The 23,232-nt window shown below is 35.1% G+C and overlaps 1 protein-coding gene across 1 annotated transcript; it reads left to right on the top strand.

Annotated features, from left to right (window-relative positions):
• The first annotated feature begins 4,819 nt into the window (after nt 1-4,819).
• Nucleotides 4,820-21,066, top strand: LOC149076502 (alpha-tocopherol transfer protein-like). The gene is made up of 6 exons (XM_089244076.1): nt 4,820-5,381; nt 10,972-11,148; nt 13,014-13,259; nt 13,377-13,570; nt 17,210-17,320; nt 18,885-21,066. The coding sequence occupies exons 1-6, from the start codon at nt 5,363-5,365 to the stop codon at nt 19,059-19,061; spliced, it is 924 nt and encodes a 307-aa protein (XP_089100202.1). The 5' UTR covers nt 4,820-5,362; the 3' UTR covers nt 19,062-21,066.
• The last annotated feature ends 2,166 nt before the right edge of the window (nt 21,067-23,232 follow it).

Here is a 23,232-nt window from a genome sequence, read left to right as displayed (position 1 = left end):
GCAATGATACAAATGCGTAATACGTATTTTCATCTATTTTGTTGGTCCTAATATTTAGCAGCCCGGTGCTGTCATGGGCTTCATATACTGCAACTGGGCTGTTCTGGTAAAACGAAAAACCTCACTTTCAGCGAAAAAGCAAATTCTAATGGGGTACTCGTGGAAGAAGAGAAAAAACTCTCTTAGTTTGCACTCTTAGTTTTTACAGGGTGATTCAGAAATGATGGGGAAACTTTAATAGGTGATGGTACAAACAATTGCCATCAAGGAATGCATGGTCTAACATGAAACGTAAACGCATTAGCGCGTTTCGAAACGGCCGCTCCGCAAACGTTAAAACGTCTTTCCTGTTGAAATTTATCGGGAGATAATGCACACCACACACACATGCATGAAAATGTAACATGGGAAGCAGAAGAAACCGTATGCAATTCACTGCGTCACAGTGAATAAAAGGAGCGAACGCCAGTCCTGTAAAGTTGTTCCAGCGTGCAACCGTTCTAACAGTTGTAACGTACGGGTTGATGGCGCACTTTAGTAATACTTGAGTCCGCACCTTTTCTTCACTGTGACGCAGATTTACATACGATTTCTTCTTCTTCCGCTTGTTACATTTGCATATATAGTGTTCTTTTTCTCCCGATAAATTTCAACTGGAATGCCGTTTTAACGTTTGCGGAGCTGCCGTTTCAAAACGCGCTAGTGCATTTACGTTTCATGTTAGACTATACATTCTTTAATGACAATTGTTTGTATTGGTGTGTACTATCACCTCTCTAAGTTTTCCCCATCTTTTCTGAATCACTCTGTATAGTATTTAAAGTGTTCACAAGTAAATGAAAAATATTTTACAAAAAATCGAAATACAACCACAGATAGATACAACAGATTATACCAAGTACCAAAGCCTAGTAAAATACTGTATAAATAGAGCTTTTCCTACATCGCCCCTATGGTTTGAAACATATTTCATACTGAAAATCAAATTGACAGTAAAAAAAGCAGATGATATAGTATTTGACTTTTAAAAATATTGATTATGAAATGGTTTTAACGAATACTTTTTAATCAGGTATAAAAACAGTTTTGCATTAAGTAGAAAATAGATGCATACGTAATGATGAATGGTATACAGTTGTGACTGCGCATATATGTATAGATAGGTACATGTACGTAAATATATGTATGGTGTGTAATGTACTGTACTGATCTTCGCAATAAGAAATTTAATTATATAACCGAATGACTTTCATAATGAGTAAGCTAACATTTTAACGTAATCGTAGATTTATAAATAAAAATACAATATAGCATGACTAATCTTAATAAAAGCGGTTGTCTGAACCATATGCAATTATAACCCCTTTTACACTTACTGGAAGGATAAACTAAGTCCCTTGGGTGGCATAGTGTTTGTATTTATGTGTTCTTATGTTTGTATCTGTCGTGTATGTTTGTATTTGTATAATTATATGTTTGTTTTTTGTGATTTGTGTATACAATAATTAGAAAAATATATTATTGTTAGCATGATTATTATTTTATTTTTTAATAATTTTCTTCTTATTAATTTTTCTTCTTAATTTATTTTCTTACTTATTTACGTTCTAGGTAAAATAACTTAATTTTTTTTGGATATATATATAGGTTTGACTCATATACTTAACATGTTTGAGGCAAATAATCTGCAATTTTTCAATTTTTTCTGTATAAGTATTGTGGAAGCCGGAGAAACAAAAAATCCTCTAAAGGAGTGATTCCCAACGTGGGCGTTAATGACGGAATGTTCCAGGGGGGCGGTAGAAGCTACGGGTATAACATAGGATCCTATGGGTTAGATTGCGTTCGGGGCAATAGGGAAAAAAAATTTCTGAAGAAGGGGGCGATGGGACAAAAATGTTGGGAAACTGCTCTAAAGCAGTGGTTCTCAAGCGGGGGCACCAGGATATTCCAGGGGGCCATGGAGGAAAATATCGCAAAAGGGGAGCCATGGCTGCTGATAATGGGACCACGAAGAAATTTATTAAAATAGTGATCTCTCAAAAAAATTTAATTTGAAACAAAATGCATATAGAATTTTTTTTCACAATTTTTCCCCTATTTAAGTAATACTAACAAAGATTTGATTGCTTTTTCAACACCGCAGGATGTTTCAACACTGAGCATAAGGAAGAGATGAAATTTTATTAAAAGATGAAATTTAATACTTGAAGTATCAAATATTTTAATAGTTTCACGAAAACAAGCACAATGCCATTTTTGTGAGTGTTCAATCCAATTTTTCATAAGTAGGGCTCTGATTTTTATTACCTAAAGATGAAACGTCGTTGCTGATAAGCTATTAGCGACTACGTTTCTTCTTTAGGTCATAAAAATCAGAACCCTAGTCATAAGCATGTGTTATCAATAATTATAAGGTTTCAGATGAATGTATTTATATGTACAGTGTTACTTTAATGACAGTGATTGATAGTAACATTTATTTGAAGATAACCAACCGAAAAACTGCGTTCAATGCGGATAAAATGTTTTTGCTGGCATCAGGAAAGACAGGGTTACACTTTGTAATTGGGTTTTTGAGCACATGGAGTCTATAAAAATTTAACATTTTTATTTTAATAACTATACACCCCTTTGCAACATGAATGACATATCCGAGTACTACACGTTATTTGGATAATTTTTCTAATTGAAAGTATTGCTGTGTGTAGGGCGAACGGTTTACCAGTAAAATACCATTCGTTTTGTTATCTATGCATCCTGTACATTACTTATTGTAATGTCTGTTATGTGAAATATTGCGTTGTGGTTAAGCCAACTCACACGTTGCTTCGTTCACCTGCGAGAGAGAGGCCACATTATGAACCAAAAAGCCACTTGGAGATAGCCTGTCATCCAACGAGACATCAGATTTTCACGATGAATATAAATCTCACCGTATCGAAATTATAATCAATAAACCAATATTTTTTATTTGAAATTTGATTATTTGTAATTCTGGATTAGTTTGAAATTCTGATTTACAAAATTCAAATTTACCCGAGAAAAACTAATTAGTAAATAATTCAAACTTCATCCTGTACAGTAACTTTATGACATTACGACGTCTTCAAGCGCAAAGAGGTCGTTCAAGTATTACGTCTGCAAATTTTTAGCCAGTTTTGACCCCCCCCCCCTTCCTTGTCAGCAAATATTAGCAAAACACTGACCCCGTAACCCGTCCCCTGTCAGAAAAATTTCGTCAGCAGCTTAGAATATTTCATATCTTCGAAAAAAAGGTGGTTGATGACGTAAGCAACCTTCAAACCCCCCTCCCCCCTTGTCATCAAAAGTCAGCAAATGAGAAACCCCCCCCCCCTAATGCTGACGTAATACTTGAATGACCCCCAAAGTTTACATTCATTGAAAATAATTTATCATACTTTTTTACTGTGTTCTAATATGTTTATTTTGCTTTTTCGTTATTTCCATAAATTAAAAATTAATTAAATTCAAACACATATTTATACTTAAAACAATATTTGAATAATTGTCTTTTAATGGGAAAACGTGGGGGGGGGGGGGGAGGTAGAAAAGTAATCATGTTCGCAAGGGGGCCACAGGAATGAGAAATGGTTGAAAGGAGGGCCATGGGCAAAAAAGGTTGAGAACTACTGCTCTAAAGTATACGCGTACTCAAACGCGTGCAATGCTTGAAAAATTTCGCTTCCAAAAGCACATTCGAATCCCAGTCTTTTCTCGTGAGAGTGGGCTGGTAGCTGGTGCATTTCGAGATGAATGTCCTGAAACCATGTATATTTCTGAAAAAATGGCCCTAACGAATGACCTGTAAAGACAGCTACATCCAAATCTTGGAAATTTGAAAGTCTAGTCTTTTTTCTATGGGATTTTAACATTTCTTTTACTTACTCCAGCATCATATTCAGAAATGATCTCAAGTTTTTCTTCAATAGGAAACTGTTTTCTTTTGAGGCCACTCATTTTGAAACAACAGAAATATGAGGCTTGCACTGGCTCTTGCCATAGATTTTATTTCTTTTCAAGCATCGTATCGGTTACGATTTTTTCTTCCCGCACACACCCCAAAAAAGCCATAAAAGAACAACCCCCTCCCCCTTCTTCAACAGTTCAGCAAGTTAATTTTCTGAAACCGATTCCAAGGGAACATTTTTGGAAGGCTCTACGCACGTTTTGTTGATTTTTAGAAACCTCTTTCGGAATTTGTTACAATTGATTTTTCATTTCGCAATATCGAAAATCGCACTACTCATGTAAACTTATTTAATGATAAAAAAATGTTTTCGTTTCAACGAGATTTTCGTTACAACAGTATTCATTAAATCGGGATTCGACTGCATTTGCTTTTTTGACCAACGCGTAAAAATTTTCAGGAAACATAAGCCACTCGTCAATGAGAGTTCCCAAATGGGTGACCCTAGCTGCATAAGGGGAATAATTTTAATATTCACCATGTAAGTGAAACGTGGGTTGTTTTTACGAAAACGAGTGACCTTGCTTTTGTCAACGATGAAAATCATGCTCCATTCATTATAAGTTGGTCGGTAACTTGATACTATATGGATCAGGATCGTATGCAAGAACCAAAATAAGGAAAGATTGAAAAAAAAATTATATAAAATATTGCGTAATAAGTATTTCCTGTCAATTTGTGTGGAGGATATTTTTGTTTTTAATCTTTTTTCAGAAAAAAAACAGTTGCATATCTCATTTCCCAGATATAAATTATCTTTTCACAAAAGAATAAAAATTTGATGTCATTTTGGAGGCGTAATATTGTATTGTTTCCAAACACATAGTCAGAACATCCTCGTTGGAAGACAATAAAGATGCATTTTGATCGTAGTGTAAAATATCCGTGGACCTACAGAAGTTAAGACTCGATCTTTCAAATAATGTCATATCAATAATTGCATTGAAACATCGTTTTATGCAATTTTGAACCATAAATGTCATTCATCAGGGATTGCTTTACGTAGTCCTTTGTTTTTATATATTTATTTAGGGAAATTTTTCTTCGGGCAGGGATAACTCGAACTTGATACATGTCACCTGCGTATTATCACTTTTCTTTCATCAGATCGTTTGAACGCACGTGACAGATTGTAATTTACTCGATTTTAACGTGTTGATCTTATTCATGCGCATTCCCATGTTTGATGATGATTGGTTTAAGGAGTATTAAAATATTGATGATGCAGTTTCGATTGCGAAATATCACCCCTCACAATAGATATATGAACCATGTCTTGCCAATGATACTTACCACTTTGGACACCTGTTGGATTAGACATTCGTCGTTTAGAGTGGCTATATTTTTTGCATTGAGAAAGTAGGATTGTGGATGCCTTTGCTTAAAATCGGTGAGTATTCATACGTGTCATCTCTAATTAAGGTAAAAAGATATATTATCATATATTTTCAGTAGTCTAATTTATTCGTAAGCGTTTCTTAATCAGTCAAATATTCTACTTTCAAATGCATTCCGCTGGATTGAGATAAAATGCAATAAGCACAAGAGTATTAGATCAATAAGTTAAAATTTGAAGAATTCGAAATGATAGATATTAGGAGAAAGTCGAAGTTATAGGTAAGAGAATGCACGTAAAGTTTTTGCTGTTGGCAGCAACGCAAATAAAATCGAATACGACCAACGTGTGCTTTGAAGAAACCATATATATTTATAACATCAATGTCGTTCATTTATTAGGTGAAATGTGATTTTTTTAATTATTAAGAAAACACCAACGAATAAGGCAAATACACGAGTATTTGCCTTATGTGTATTTGTCTTATTCGTTGGTGCCTTCTAAATATTCTTGGGCAAAGTTGATCAACTCTTCCAAATGTGATTTTGTCACGTTAATATATCATTTTTTTGTTGATAGCAGATCAATGAAAGCTTTATGAATGAAAACTTAAACTTAACTCTTTATGTCCGACATTGTGAAAAGTAGAAGAAGAAAAAATCATAATAAATTAAAATAAAACTATAATGATAATAATGAATAATTATCATGTAAATTATTCGATAGTCCATTTCAGTTTTAATTAAAGACAAAAATCAAAACCACTGTTTTTGAAACAACTAAGTAAGTTCAAAATAAATTACCTAGCCTGGTAGTTTAAATACCGTCTGGATATAAAGGGCTAAACCTTTGTAGTTTTAAGTTATTGTGAAGAACACTCTCTGCCGAATAATACAATGACGATAAAATTCAAATCTATATAGGATATTGCTATCTATGAGCAATTTATAAAAGCAATACACGGGTGGCTAATAATACGCACACAACTGTGTGTGTCTCTGTTGCAATCTTGAAATAAATAGACCAAAGGCCGAAGACCATAAAAAGGGCTGATGACATTTAAAAAAAACCCATAAAATCACAGGAAAAACTTTATCAAAAATTTGATTTTCTGCACAAGTTTGATCATGCAATGGGAATTCCCTCTACCCAGCTTTGAACAATCCTACGATAAAGATTGAATTCAATCGGGGAGTATTGATTTTTTCCTTCTTACGTAAGAGGGGAATAAAATAAACACGCAAAAAGGCCCCGATTCAATGTGTAATATATATCCATGGGCGGTTGTGTAGGCATCGTGCTGGACTCGTATCGTGAAGAGCCTGTTTTTAATCCCGTTAGCAGCACAGTGGTGATCGGTTGAAGTTGATTAGGATTTTCTGAAGTTTCCCAACTTCAAGACGCGAATGCGAGCCCCAATCTTCCATTTGAAAGGATCCCTTCCCCAGAGAGCAGGCAAACTTTCAACGCGATACTTATGTAACATGTAAATTCAGGCACTTGCCCTTTTTTCTTCAAAACGTAGAAAACCTACGGCAGAACCAGTAGATCATGGAACATGCATAATTCTGATAACATGAATATGTTAGGGCCACACATACACTAGGAACACATTTCGTTACAAATTCCACGAAGGAATTTATACGAGAAGCATGTACACTTAAATACTAGTAGTGCAGAATATGTAAGGAATGGTGGCATGAGGACTAAGTTACGAAGGTATGGAGATATATTAGTTTGCTGATAGTTTTAAATCTACGGTTTCACTCTCTTGACCACTCACACTGCATAATTTTAGTGGCCGGGGGGGGGGGTTAGGTATTCGTGATATTTCTTTCCTTTTTTTGATATTCGGAAATAATTTGTTTGTAAAGAGTTACTGCTTCCGCCCCTTATGCCTTCATTCTTGAGTTAATGAACTATATTTTGTTAAATTTTTTGGACTTCATCTTTTCAAGTATCACTTTTATAATCAAAAGTACACTAAGTCGGCACTCTTGCCAACCTTTCACCTACCTATGTACTGGGAAATAGCAGTGAGCAGTTTCACCGAAATTAAAATATTTCAACCATTATTAAGGTATCAACCTTTCCTTAGAATAAAACCAAGTATTGGAGCGGGAAGTCAGATTATCATTATTCAGATATTGAAAAAAATTCTAGTTTATTTTTTCTGTTACCAACACAGTCATAAGGCCGCAAGCTGCAATATTTAATGAAATCCTACTTAATAAATATAATGTCTAAGCATTATTAATGTGAAATATAATAGGAAATTCTTTTCTTCTTCTTTACATTCCTAAGAAGGTAGCGGTGGTTAAGCGCGGAACCACCGCCTCTGCATAACACGATATTAATGAATGAATTAAACAAAAAAATTAAAAACGATTTTTTATGCTGCTATCTAATTGCTTTGTTGAGTCTCCGAAATAATATTTTTCCAAACCGACCATCCCATTTTAAGCAGATAGCTTCGCTACGAAATCACCACACTTGAAAGGTTTAATAGTGGTAAATAACTTTGACCTTTTATAGAAGCTCAACACGTGCGTAAACAGCGAATTGTTTGTTCGTTTGAATATCGTAAAAATATGTTCAATAACCAGAAACATTCAGTAAAATGTCAATTCGATCTCAGGTCGTTCGGTCATTCTTTTACGGGAAAAATAAAAGAAAGAACCAGTGCGAAATGATGAATCAATTGAATCGACATTTTCTTTATCATGGAAAGAACTGGAATTTTCGGAAAAGTCATTGTGTATTATTTATTCATTTTCTTTTGTTTCATGTTTGGGATTGGAAAATAGGTATTGAGACTACAAACACAACATTTAAATCAAACTGCATTCAACACTGCTTTTTATATACGAACATAAAAATGAATTCCTTTATTTTTTGATGTTCAGTTTCCCAGTTTGGAGGGATTTTGTGGTGAGCTTAAAATTTAAAAAAAATATTTTTTTCATGAAATTATCAAAAGAAACGTCTAAAAATTTCAACCAACACAACTTTTTATTTCGAAAAAATAAATAAATTCCAGTTAAAGAGCATTGAAAGAGATTATTTTCTATATAAATTATAACAAATGTGTATTTATTATATGAAATGTATATTATGCATATAGGATATCCAAACGAACAAACAATTTGCTTTGTTACGCTCGTCTTGAACTTTTATACAAGGTCAAAGTTATTTGCCACTAATAACACTTTGAAGGACCGTGGTTTCGCTGCGAAACTGTTCAAAAGTTTTTTCCCCTCGGTCGGGCAGTGCGGTGATTAAGGAGTGGTCGGTATGGAAAAATATGTTTTCTAGGGCTCAGAAAAACTAAGCTTTACATTGTTCATATATTTTTTTGTAGACCTACTGGAAGGACACCCTAGTCCCTTAGTGTCACCGAATGAATGTTCCTGATTCATGTATTTTTTGTGTTTCTGTTTTTTGTCTTTTTCTACAAATTTGTACCAGTTCTCATGTTTTTTGTTCTTGTTGAATAAAAAAAAGTTATTGAATCGCACTATTTTTTTATCATGGTAAAATTTACGCTGACGTGGCACGTGCGTTTGAATCAAAACATTTCTAAATGTTTTTCGTCGTTCCGGCGTTTTCTTTCAAGGAAATATGGTATTATTTGTTTCTATCATGCAGTAATCAATGTATAACGAGGTAATATATAACGAGGTAAAATCAATGAACGTGCATGTTTCATTTCTGCAGTTATCAACGAAGAAAATATTTCAGGGTGAGTAGTATTTGAATTTTGTCCGGATGATGCTATATATCATTTAAGATATCTGCCTATACTCATACACGTCATATATTATCATTCAAAAATCGTATTCTTGTGTAACATACCATTTTTATGATTCTAACAACGTATTACTCATTTTGATTTCTTTCCTGTTCATCATTAACAACCGCAACAAGATCTATTTACTCAGCATTCCATTCGTGTATATAATTCCCCTGAAAAAATACGAGATGTTTCTGGTATATAGAAAACAATTCCATAATTCCCGTTCACTAATCAGCCAAATACTGGAAACTTATTGTGAATAATAAATCATTGAAATATGTAATTGGAAACGTTTGTTCAAGCTTCATGTCATTCACCTTGACTTTAAAGATACCATCGGGACTTAAAATCATAAATTTTTATAAATGTTTCAGATTTTAATCTTATGGTTTTTCAAATATCAGTTGCATAAATAGTAAATGTATCTTTCGTGATCTTCATGCAAGATATAGAGAACTACAATAAATAAATAAACTTATCACATTAACATGTTTGATAATAAAATTGGTAACGATATCATATCAATATTCAATGAAAAAAATAAATGTTTGTATCTGTGTATGTTATCACCGTTAGGTAAAGGTATCACATTACGTCAGTTGATTACAGTATCAACCACATTTGCTTTTGTTATCAAAACATTATTGTGTCCATAACTATCTGCAGCTTCATGATAAGACTTTGAAAGGTCTCTCAGCAGAGAAATTGACGCGATAGCAGATCTTCAACATGATACTTACAAAACATGAAAATTCAAGCACACATCACCATCTTTGCTTCAAAACATGATAGACAGACGCAGCATCGTCAAGAACACGGAACAAACACAACTCTGACGACATAACCACGTTAGTCCCATGCATATGAATGCACTCACGCAACACATTCCGACATGTACCGATTCGTTAGAAAATTCCGCAGAGGAATGTGTGCATAGGCGTACGCAGAATTTTCTCGAGGAGGGGGTTTCTCAGATTTTTTCCCTCCTCCGGAGGGGGGGGTAGTTACGTTTTTTTCTGCAAAATGACATTATAGTCTTGGCTGGGGAGGGGGGGGGGGTTTTAGATCCCAAAACCCACCCTTTGCGTATGCCAATGAATGTATGCGAAGCGCATGTACGGTAAAGTAATTGTAATTTCATGATAATAAAACATTTACCTTAGTGTTTCATCATGTACAAGTTTATATCATATGTATACTTCGGCCAAAAAAGAAACAAAAAAATTACAAAATATATTACTCCTCTTCAATTCATAATCTAAAAACAGTAAAATGTATCTCAGAATTGTATCATTTATCTCGTTCTCACAAATAAATATATATATTCTTTTATCTTATTAATTATCTTATCTGCTTTCTTAATAAAAAAAATTCTGTTTTATAGTAAGTCAATATTCCCTGAATTAAAGCCACGACTTATATAGTTTAGAAGTTAATTTTTTAATTCTTGCGGCTAATTCAAAGACGCGGGCTGTTAAATAAATTTTTCTCTCCGTCGTTCTGAGTTCAAGGGATTCCAATTAATTCTTATGAACATTTTGTTGTGCGTGTGTGTGTGTGTGTGTTTTTTTTAAGTACACTGAAAAAAATCTAACTTTCACTACAGCATAACACCCGCAGTCGCATTGTACTATTAAATTCTCAAAGAAAACTTGAACGGTAAATTTCAATGCGCAAAATTTAGTTTTAATTCGATATCAGATTTTTATTTTGCTCTCGAATAAAAATTACAAGTGGCTTATCCGAAAGTTCAGTGTTTCTACGGAAACATTTCTTTCGTTTGGTGATTTTTCTTGGTGCGGTTTATTTACTTGAAAATACAGTGATTTTGTTGTCTTTTTTTTTCAGATAACAAGAAACCTATTGCCGGAATGAAGCCGAATGACAATAAGAGCGAAGAAGTTTATTATAGTCATCATATGGATCATATTCCACAGAAGTTTTTGAATAAAGCTAGATTAGAGTTATTTGAGATACCAGAAACTAGACGGATAGGTGTTGAACAAGTGAAGAAACTTATTAGAAGTAAGTAACCTATAGAATGAGACGTTATTAACCCTTGGAATGAGACGTTATTAACCCTTAGACTGCTCCCATCGCTTTTATATGATGGCATTAGTGGCCTCCTCTCTCGTTCCCTGACGATTTGAGATGAAACTCTTGAAATGACGTATAAAAGATGTCGTACGAAACGAATAAATGGCTTACGAATATAAATGTTCTAGTTTACTTCTTTTTTTTAATCATTATTGTATTATTTCCCCTCACAGGTTAGCTTGTACTGCATTATTTCATTCTTTCGTACTTACTCGATCTATGAAACATCTGAGTTTGAGTGCTATCTATCTCTTACAAAGGAAAACTAAACGAATTCTGAACTTTCTTAAAAAAAGGGAAAAAATTCCACCTCCTCGCAGAGTAAGAAGCATATCTCTATTTGCGCAGTTCAAGGGTAAAACAGTTAATTATGAAATGCTGGATGACTCTGAAGCAATTCTTACAAATGTTCAAAACGATTTCACCTTCGACGTTTTACATACCTCTCTAGAAATACTTTCATAATTTGTATATATATATATATATGTATAATAATCTTATATCTTTAATTTCCAATAAACTTACAAAATACACGTTTCTTTTCCTAACTGGAATCACTTTCTTCCGAATTTTATTTTCTTTTTTGATGATTTCCAGATTTTTTGACGCTCTTCTTCTTCGGTGGATGAGTAGCCGTTTAAATTCATTGATCCACTAATATAAATGGTCTGAAAATTCAGCTTTAACTGGGATGCTTGCAACTATTTTAGATTTTTTTTTTACTGCAAAGTTACTCATTATTATTCATTTCCAGAATAACTACTACAATTCAAACTCGGAAAAACGTTCAAAAAAACCCACAAAGTACTTTTTGCTGAAACGTGTTGTCACAGGTTTTTGAAGAGTTTTACTTACGATTGCAATAATTTGAAAGCAATATTACTGTTGTTTCATAGAAATTTGCCTTAACTATCAAACGACCCTCATAAATTGTGTTCCCGTTTAACATTTGATCATTTTTGTCGCACTACTGTCATTTTCTGCACAAAATTGCCGATTCCGAACGGCAGCTCCTTTTTTTCATACTCATCGAGATTTTGGTGCCCTAACCCCTCGGCGTGGGACTCCATGCGGTAGTAATCTTTTCTGTGGTCATGTCGCCGTTCCCGTTGTACCCCTGTGTCAGGAAAGTTTTCTGACAAGGACGAACCGAGTATTGAACTCGTAGCACCTCTAAACATCCTTTGGTACTTTAGGCGAGTATCTTATCAACCTGAGCTACCACGCCCATGTTTAACATTTCGATAACAACATAGTATGATATTGCTCGTCTTTTTTTTTATGGCGCTATTCTTGACAAAATGTACAACAATACAGCACAATAGAGGGGAAGAGGATAGAGTCGCATGTTTTTGATGGTGCTCTATCCCGACAAATATGGCTGATTTTCACTACTTGGCAGCTGAATGGTTGATACAACAGCATTTAGCAGTGCAGATCTATATCGAGAACGTATTTCGAGAATGAATGTATTTTTGCAGGGGTTTAAATTAATTACAGAACAACATTTAATCTTTAATGTGCGACCCACTTATGTGGCAGATAACTGAGAATGCATATGTTCGCAAACTGACTGGTAAACTTTCGTAATTCGTAGAATCAGTAATATAAAATAATATAAGATTTTAAAAAAAATTATTATTGTCGATTTCTTCGATAATTCGAAGAGTTTTCGCATTTCACATTTTTAAAGCGAGCGAAAACGATATGTTTTGTCTCTGAAATATTTTGTCTCACATGTTGTTGATATTGAATCAGAATCAGTATTGAGTATTGTTTTCACATCAATTTAGAGGAGGAAGGTATGAGAGAGGAATGGTTCTCGGACGAAGCCATAATCATGTACTTGCGTAGTCGAAAATTTGATTCCCGTAAAGCTTTTGCTTCCATGAAAAGGATGGTTGCGTTCATCAAGAAACACAGACGGTATTTCGAGCCCATAGATCCTAAAGCCATGGATGAAATATTGAAAGTCGGAATTTACGAACTCTTACCTAAAAGGGATAGCGAAGGTCGAACCATTTTCATATTCCGAGTAGGTAGGTGAAACTTTGCTTTTGTTGATTAGTTGGGAAAGTTATACAAATGTTATTGCTTTTCATAGTATTTACTTCATATAAACAGTGATGACGGGAATTCAATTACTTTTGGAACAGGTGTTTGGGATCCATCGAAGATCACGGAGAAAGAGTTCCTGCATTGTGGTGCACTGATGGCTCTTAACGCACTGCATGAGCCAATGACGCAAATCAACGGTATGGCGGTCATCGCGGATTTCAAATGTAACCCACTGAAATACATTCGTTACATAACACCATTCTACATTTTCTTCTGGTACCAATTTCTCTTGGTAAGTAGTCCGATATACGACTTCCTGAATGTTTCCAATAAATCAACTCCTTACAAAATTACGAAACGGTAGTAACTAAAGTTAGAAAAAAAAATTACTTAATATAAACATTATTATTTGCTATACTGACGAAGTTAATTGCTGCTAGGAACTTTTCGGATTTTGAGAAAAGTCCACATTTAATGAGAAACGAGTGTTTTTTATACATGCTGTCCCCCCCCCCCCACTTAATTCCTAAATAGTTTAAAAATTCATAAAAGTTGAAGAAATTTCTACTTGAATGTAGTTTGCGAGAAGGTTATTTTCATGAAAGAGGATTTTTTAATTTAAAAAAAATAGTTCATAATTTTATCGATAGAGAGCGCTGCACTAAAGTAAATCGCAGAATTTTGGACCTGAACCTTTCTTCAATTTTCTTTTGTGTCTGAAGCATTTGTAAAGCTTTAGCCGGCGATTTGTGGTTGAGGTAAAACCCAACTTCATCAATACTACTTTACCCAATAATGCAAAAATCATAATGAAGCCATAATGTAAGCGCCAGTACAGGAAATTGAAGGAAAAAATGAGCTGCTAATTGTACACCCTGCATTTTGTAGAACTCTGATTAGCATATTTCCAGTGATTAGCTTCACGCAGTTTGCTTTTTTTCCAAAACAAAATCCCCCCCCCCCTTTTTTTTTGGTGAGAACAACCATAACCTGGAAACAGTGATAAATCGAAAGATGGAACAGGTGGTACGTCTGATGAACAAAATCCTGGAATTTTAAATACACCGGTTTGCATAATCGCTAAACAATTTCAACTAACAGATGACGGACGCAACAGTCGATTTATTTCACTTCTTTCTGCTGGGGGACCATGTGAAGGCGACTGCTTACGGCAAGGGTCCTCAAAGACTGTATCAGCCTGAACAGTTCATCTGTGAGGTATACGCATCCATTGCATTTAAAACATTGCAAGAAAAGGTGTTTAAACTCCACTCTTCACTTTTGTCATGTCCCTCTTGGGCAAAGCGACCATTTCAATCCATACCGTGAGTTGGACCATGTGTGCAAAGGGCAATATCACCAACTTTTTGGAGGCATTGCGATGAGATTGTGACACCATCTATCAGCCAAAGTTGTAACTTATTTCACAAACCACTATACGTGTATTTAAAATTCGGCCTGCCTATGGCAGGTCATTCAAGTATAACGTCAGCATCGATGTTGTGAGGGGGGAATTTTCGGGTTTGCTGACGTTTGATGATGACGGGGGGGGGGGAGGGGGGGTGTTTAATAATGCTTACGTCATCAACCACCTTTCATAAAGATATGAGATGTTTTAATGGCATCTTACTCGTTGTAGGAGAAAACCCTTTCCCTAATTTGTGTGGACACCAGAACTAACATTCTCCTTATTGATAAGTCCTCTGCGGTGCTACTTTAGTGATCTCTAAATGTTTCGCGGATCCTTCAAGTGTTCCAGAAATGTGTCACGGGCCGCTTAAGTGCTCTGGAACTGTGCCGCGCATCGATCAAGTGATCCGTAATTATGCCGAATTATCTCGAAGTGTACTGCGGGTAGCTTGAGTGATGTTGAACTGCATCGAAGGTCGCTTGAGTGCTCTAAAACTGTGCCGCGTGTCACTCAAGGCATCTCTAAATGTGCCACGGACCTCTTAGTGTTCTGGAATTGTGCCACGGTTCACTTAAGCGATCTGTAAATGTGCCACCTAGTTCACCACCTAGTTAAAATTAAGTTTGATATCATCCACACAGTTAAGTTTGATTGAACCACATCAGATAACTGCAAGGGCCGCATTTGATCCACGAACCATGGATTTAGCATATATGGGCCTTGAGGGTGGGTCGCAATGAATTTCTTAAACAGAAATTTTGAGTTCCTAGCCTTCAAATAGCATTGAAATTAACAAAAGTTGATTATAATAACATATATAGGTGTTTTCTCTCCCGAAATCTTAATTTTTTTTTTAAATTTTTTGCATCAAAAAAATAAATTTTTGATCGTCTGGGTGGGGAGCACGAGAACCCCCCCCTGCCCCCGAGTACGTCTCTCATCCCACCAATATGCGTTAGGAGGTAGGGGGCACTGCCCCCTGATGAAATTTTGCTGACAAGGGAGGCATAGGCGGAGTTAGACTTGCAAGTCTGGGGTGCACGGTCATTATTTCTGGGGGGCACGATGATGATGATGTCAATTCATATATACATTCGATCAGTCAACTTCACCTTTGACGCTGGGAGAGGCAATGCCCCCCACCCGTATCTCCGCCCATGAAGGAAGGGGGGGGGGATCAAAAATGGCTAAAATTCTGCTAACGTAATACTTGAACAGCCCTATTAAATGAACTGCTCATTTCACCATTTTGTCTGTCACTGTTTCCACGTTATGTCATTTTAAAGGTAGAGAATCCTTTTCTCCGAAAAACTCTCTTATTTCCAATAGGTATACTTTCGATAGTGAAGAAGAAGAAAAATACTTCTTATAAATTAGCATATTGTCAATTTGATTGCGTAGCTTCATTGTACGGAGTGATTATAATCGGAGTATCGATTTCAAAATGGTCTGAAATAGAAGCGACTCTTCAGAATGTTTTGGAATTTAATGTGAGAGTTTGTGAAGCAAACGAATTTTATTTTGCGAAGAGAAGTATGTGTGCATTCACAAATTTCCCACAGGATAGCAATTTGTGCTTTATTACGTATGAAGAAAAATTATTACGCATTTACTAGTGCCATACTAAAGGTTCAATACGATGTATCCTCTAGTTTTCTGGTACCAGCTGAAATGTTCCAAAATGAAATGTGCCGAAAAATGAAAAACTTTTCGAAATCTGTACAACTTTCTCTAACTTTGAGGAGCGAATGCGAGCCAGAGTCCCCCGTTCGAAAAATTCTCTCAGCAGAGAGCAGGCAGACGTTTCAGCGCGATACCTGCGTCACATGAAAATTCAGGCATTTGCCAAGACAAGTGGCAGCACCAGTAAAACACTCCAAATTCTCACGTTAGAACCACACATCTACACGCACCCAATTCGTTCCGGCATGCACTGAAGTGTTAGAAATTTCTCGGAGGAATATTTACGATGTGCGTGTACGGTTAATAGTAGTAGAATCTGGGTCATTGGCTCATATGCAAGTTGCCTCTTCAAAGGTCCGTATCGGACTTGTGTTTATCTTTGAAATGTTTATATACATATACAAAAAAAGAATTATTAAAGAAAAAAATTGAATTTTATGAGAGTGAAATAGAACCTATGCAGTGGGTCTTCATCAGTGAGCTGCAGCACTAGCGCGCTTTTGTCATTCAAAAGATATTTTTTCACTATCTCTTCATTTTTTTTATCTTCAATTCTCTTGTATTTTTATCCTACTATATATTTTTTTTTCTTTTTTGGTGAAGGAATAGATAGATAGAACCGCTCACAACCCGGACTGATGCAAAGCAATTTATTTCCGTTGCTTTGCATCAGTCCGGGGTTGTGATCGCGGTTCTATCTATCTATCTATTCCTTCACCAAAAAAAATTCCGATACTTCACAGGTATTCACACAGAATTTCAAAAACATTCCTATTTCAGATCATCTTAACCTCGGAACTTTAAATTCCCATTGTATTTTCCTTTGTATTTTGACAGGAGTGTATACCGATACGAGCGAAAGGAGGTTATGCGATAAACCCATCAGTAATCACTAAAATGATTATGACGTTGATAAGATCGGCTCTCTCTGAAAAAATGAAAAAAAGGGTAAGATCATAAATTAATTGGCATTTTGAAATTGCGACTAATGATTCGCGAATCTATTAACAATTATTATAACGTTAAGTCGATGATAATGTGGGTGCGTCTTCTGGTACAGTTAACGAAGTCTTGGAAGTTTAGCTTGCTGCAGATATGATCATGTTCTTGAAACAACATAAATTAAATAGAGTTGGTTTTAAACTCGGTTACAACGACACCTTGGTTATAACGACAATAACTGGCGGACTATATTATACTACTATTCAACTCCCATAGAGAATAATGTTAACGTACGATACGTTGCTCATAACACAACGACCTCGAATATAATGACATTTTTTCGTTGTTCGGTATTATTTATCATGATTAGGGTGATAATATGATACGTATACGTATACATTTCGCAATTTTGCTCCTTATTGACTATTTTTTTTTAATTAAAAGGCCCTTTTTTTTCAACGATCATTACTTGAATTCATAACCCTACTAAAATTGGGGATGAAGATAATTTGCATTTACTGATTATACTATGATAATTATATGCATAAATATATATATATTAATAATAATCTCATATATTTGCCGCGTTTTTTTTTCGGTGCCATCTGAACTTACGGTTCCACCTCGCACGGCGTCTCAAGTGCAGATAGGGTCGCATGAAAAATAGATGTGGTCATATTTGCAACAGTTAGTATGTAAAAAGGTATTTTTCTAGCCAAATAGAGGGGAAGGAGTGTGCTGGTGTTCAGACGGCGCTGGCCGTGTTCGATTCCCCCCCCCCCATACAAAGATGTAAGAAATAATTGGTGATTTTGCCGACAATCAACAACATTTTTATCTAGAACTGGCGGTGTCCCTTATTTATGACTCCCAATTTATCGTATTTTTTCTGATCAATTATGGTCACTAATAATGATAAAACACGGTATTTTATCGCATCTGATTGTTTTTGATGCTTAAAAGATCTTGAAAGCATCAGCCTTGGTTGTATTAACACCTAGATTATAACGAGAAAAATTTCGCGGAACATTCGATGTCGTTATAACCGAGTTTCACTACATTTATATTTTTCACGAGAACTTCACTGTGCCTGGGAAATTAGAAAATGAAATTTGATGACGTTAGAAATAGGTATGTATCTACGTAGATAAGCTTCAAAAATTTTGCGCTAAGCCTTTTTTAATCTTTTATATTGAACCGAAATAATCACTGCACCATATTTGTTATAGCTGTAAGAATTGCACTGTAAAAGTTTTATAAAAGTTATAAAACTTCAAACATCTAATAAGGCTGTTTATTATTTCGTTATGTAACCGATTTTTGCGAATGTAACCTGCTCTTGCTCGAATATAATCGATACGCTTATTAGTTGGTTTTTTTTTTCAAGTTTTGTAAAAGATATTTTATCAAACTTTTATAGTGTAATCACAGCCTAAGATACATTCATATTTACTCTATGAGCATTTTTCCTTCTTTTTCTAGCCATCTCATTGATCAATTTCTCATTTTGTAGCTTTCTAATAATATTTCTATTAATTTTTTTTTTTAATCTCATTTATTTTTGCCGTAGATTTTCATTCATGATAATCCAAATCAAATATTTTCGCATGTACCACGCAACATCATTCCCAAGGAATACGGAGGTACATTACCGGAAGAACAACGGACCGGAAATACATTGGCGAAGACATTAGCTTGGCCTGACTACGTGACTGCCATCGTGGAACATTTTAGATCGACACAATAAAGATATTTGTCTATAGCAGCGGCTCTCACCCGGTGTTCCGCGGAGCCCTTGGGGCAACGTGTGCACTCCTTTGACGCTCCGCGGCCACTCGAGGATAATAAAATAAATCAGTAAATTTTATGAACAAACAAAAAAAGAAGCCTAAAAGGGTGTGTGTACCGCCACATAAATAATATACTAAAAAGGACTCCTCGAGGCAAACAGGGCTCCACCATAAAAATTATGCACTGAAAAGGGCTCCGCGAGTCAGAAAAAGTTGAGAAACGCTAGTCTATAGAATAATTATTCTTATTTTAAGTGGAAATTTTGCTTCATCAAATGTACAGGGTGTCCCATAAATTCGTAAACAATTTAAAAATTCATACAAATTCCAGGAATTGGTGTATTTGAATGCGGTTTGTAAAACATTAGGGTGTCGGGGTGTTAGGGTTTCAGGCAGGGGTGTCAAACTTAATTGAACCCCGGGGCTATGGGCTTTGAAATTATCTCTCAAGTGGGCCGCCCATTATTAAAAACCAGTAATTAAAAATCTGTTAATTAATAGCAAAGATTTGGTAATATGTAATTACAAAATTATTAATTAGCAATTAAAAATTAATTATAAAAATTTAAAAAATTGTTGAATTGGAATCTTCGGGAAATGAAAGAGGAAGAAAAATAAATCATGAAATTAATTCTCTCTCTATCTTTCTACCTACCTATAAAAAATAATTAAGAGCATTCTCTTCTAAATGGCTTTTGAGTGATTCAATGTGCTGTGCTTAATAAAGTAGTAAGCAAGTTTAATGGGAAAATATGCGTTATTAGGTGATCTTTCCTTTAATGTTGGACATTTAAGTCATTCAAATGTCCTGTAATTGTCAATGAAGAACGCTAAATTTAGCACTCGTGTCATACCATTAAAAAAATTAAACATTTTACTCTTTTATTTCTAGGAATAGTTTTACCTCGTTTAGCAGTAAAAACAAAAAAAAAATTAACTTTATGACAAAACAATCAACGAATATTTGTGTAATAAGTTATTCCCCCCCCCCCCTCGAAATCGCTCTCAGAGTTTTGAAGAAATTGCGGGAATAAGATTTACTTTGGACCTCGGGGCCGGATAAAGTTCAAAGCGATCGTCGCAGACGTGAGAATGCAATTTATTTCCAACTCTTTCCATCAAAGTACTTTCCGATAAATGACGCAATGGAGAGATTGCAGTTTAAGAATGTCTGATTACATTTCCTTCGATTTCACTGTAAGTTTTGAAGCCAAATTTACATTTCTGTCTGCCATTGCTGACGTACCTCTCTTCCTCACCGCTACGAGTTTGTTCATAGGAAGTTGTTGTTTTTTTTTAAGTGCAAAACTCTTGATAAAGTTTGTCATGATGTCAGAAATATATTCTTTTCTTGTGGTTTCGTGAACATTTCTAAAAATTCTTCAGTGATGTTCGCATTAGCCCGAAGGAAGTCATTTGCGCAATTTCGTCAAGCACTATTGGAAACAAACTGTACATTTGAGGACATTACTTCCAACAGCTCACGCAAATTATTAGCTATTGCTGTTATTCTTTCGACCCCAATGTGTCTCGATACAAAAATACCATGAAATGCAAACACATATTTAAGACAGACATTTTCTGCAGCTTTTCACACTTTCTAATAACAAAATCATTTATTGGTTTGTTTTTTTTTTAATTTAAGAAAACCAGTATTTTTTGGGTCTTGGTACGTCGCAGGCTGTCATTAGTTTAGGTAGGCTGCCTACGTGGGCCACGATTTTGACACACCTGTCTTAGAGATTTACTTCCAATTAAAAAAAGTATCCAAATAACGTGCAAACCTTAGATACGTCATTCATATTGGAAGGGGGTAGTATAAGTAAATAAATACAAATGCAAATACAAAGCCACAACAGGCAAAATGCCCAACGAAGTAAAAAGATGCCCATAACAAACAAATATGGATGTCATATATTTCTAAAATGCAGCAACCCAATTAAAAATGCAATTATGAAAACTAAAAACTGTATATATATATATATATATATATATATATGTTAATATACGTATAATATTATATATAACGCCCACAAAAAAGTACTTATGGTGTCTTATTTAAGAATTGAATATAAAAAAATAATTTCTTATACGGACACACCCTGTCCTTAAAAACCCAATAATAAATTGTTTCCCGTCTCTCCTGTGACCAATAAAAAAATTTCACGTTTCGAAGTGCAATATTCACAGTGCTATTTGAATTCAAAAACTGACGTAAAGTTGAGAATGAACAGCATAAACTGACGGACAACACTTTTTCCCTCATTTATGCTGTTCTTTCCCAACCTATATCATGTTTTCGAATTCAAATATCTCAGCAAATATTGTCCTTAGAAGTTTAGAATATTTTCTGTTAGCCTCAGGAGAGACAGGGCAACGACTTTCTTTCTCTAACTGGTTTATTTTAGTACAGGTTAACCAAATAAATAATGTTTTTATTTTATTTTCATAACTAAACAACCCCTTGCAATATGAATGACGTATCTGAGATCTGCACGTTGCATGCAAATTTTTTTCCTCATGTATTCTTCTAGGATCAACGGTTTACCAGTAGTTTGCGGTTCGAGCAGTTAGCTATGCACCCTGTATATAAAACTACAGAATTTATTTTGTATTTTTATGTCATATAGCATTGTTATTTATGTACTGTATCATTATGTTGCCAATCATTGTAAAGAATATCTGTAGTACTGTATCAATAAAGTTCTATTATACTAACGATATTTCGATTTCATCAGAGGAGAAAAAATTTGTTTATTAAATGCGTGAGTTTTGGTGGGAGGGATTATGGGAGTATGAGAATAGATAAAAAGTTGTGTAAAATTCTGTCATTTCTTTTCATTGTGAATATCTTCGATATCAAAATGAAAATTATAATCGTTAATTGAAGATTTATGTGTTTTACGGCCCAAAAGGAATTCAACAATCTCTTCTCTTAGTAATAAACAAATTGACTCCCTTGGTCATCCAACAAGTATTACGTCAGCATCGATTGGGGGGGGGGGCTGGTTTCCGATTTGCTGACTTTTGATGACAAGGAGGGAGGGGGGTTTGAATGATGCTTACGTCATCAACCACATTTTATGAAAATATGAAATATCTTAATGGCGTGTTATTATTACTCGGTGCGCCAAACACGAAAAAAACTTTCACTAGTTTTTGTGGGCACCTGAACTAACATTCTCCCTAATAATAAGTCCCTTACAGAGCCACTCTGTATCTCAGCGATCTCTAAATGTTTCACGGATAATTCAAGTGCTCAGGAAATGTGTCCAGGCCGCTTAAGTGCTCTGGAACTGTGCTTTGTCACTTTATCATACACGTAATGTCTACATTTAGTAGGACCTGCTGCTGCACCGGAAAAAGTATGCTGTAGCGATGCAGCAGCGTGCTTTTATTTTTTGATTTGTATGTGCAGTGCTGGTAACACTTTATTGCTTTCTCACCAAATTTATCATGATAGAAATATAGTATTTGTGTAGTATTGAAGTTACGATTTCCAAAATTACGGCTGTTGCTTCGGGGGGTAGCGAGAATGAGAACGCCCTCTTTAGTAATTTTCATTTTTAATTTTCATTGACAAATCTGCAATTTGAATTTTTAATTGCGATATTTCACTACGCAATTGTGCAATATCAGATTTCACAGAATCTGAAGAAGGGCCTGGCTGTGAAGAAATCGCAGAAATACTCGATATTGCTGGTATCTCGGAAATTTTATCGGCTAGTGTGGCCAACTCAGTTAAATCCGCAGTTGACACTGATAAAATGGTCTGAGAGTTCAAAGGTAACCTTTCCATCCAAATAGTTTTCAGAAAATCTTCAGTTACTGAATTTCCTGCCAGCTCTTTCATTTGTCTTAGTAGAGAGGATGGCTTCTTATCCCCAAGTGTCAATTCAGACAACAGTTTGCGGATTTGTATAGATTTAGAATCTGTAAATTCAGCGACAAGCCTTTGTTTAAGTGCTTCGTATTTGTTTTCGGCTGGTGGATTAAGCACCAAGTCTAAAACCGAATGAAGCGAGTCGGCATCTACAGCTGCTGAAAAACGGTGTTATATTTCGTTATATCGGAAGTTATTTGTGCTACAGCGAAATTAGCTTCCACTTGCACGTACCATAAAGCAAT

Source organism: Pholcus phalangioides, unplaced genomic scaffold, assembly GCF_987345545.1.
Source record: "Pholcus phalangioides strain wild (caught in Gottingen) unplaced genomic scaffold, Ppha-v1.0 ptg000015l_1, whole genome shotgun sequence".
NCBI classification, from domain to species: domain Eukaryota; kingdom Metazoa; phylum Arthropoda; class Arachnida; order Araneae; family Pholcidae; genus Pholcus; species Pholcus phalangioides.
The sequence above is the reverse complement of the archived record's forward strand: the minus strand, read 5'-3'. Positions and strand labels throughout refer to the sequence as shown.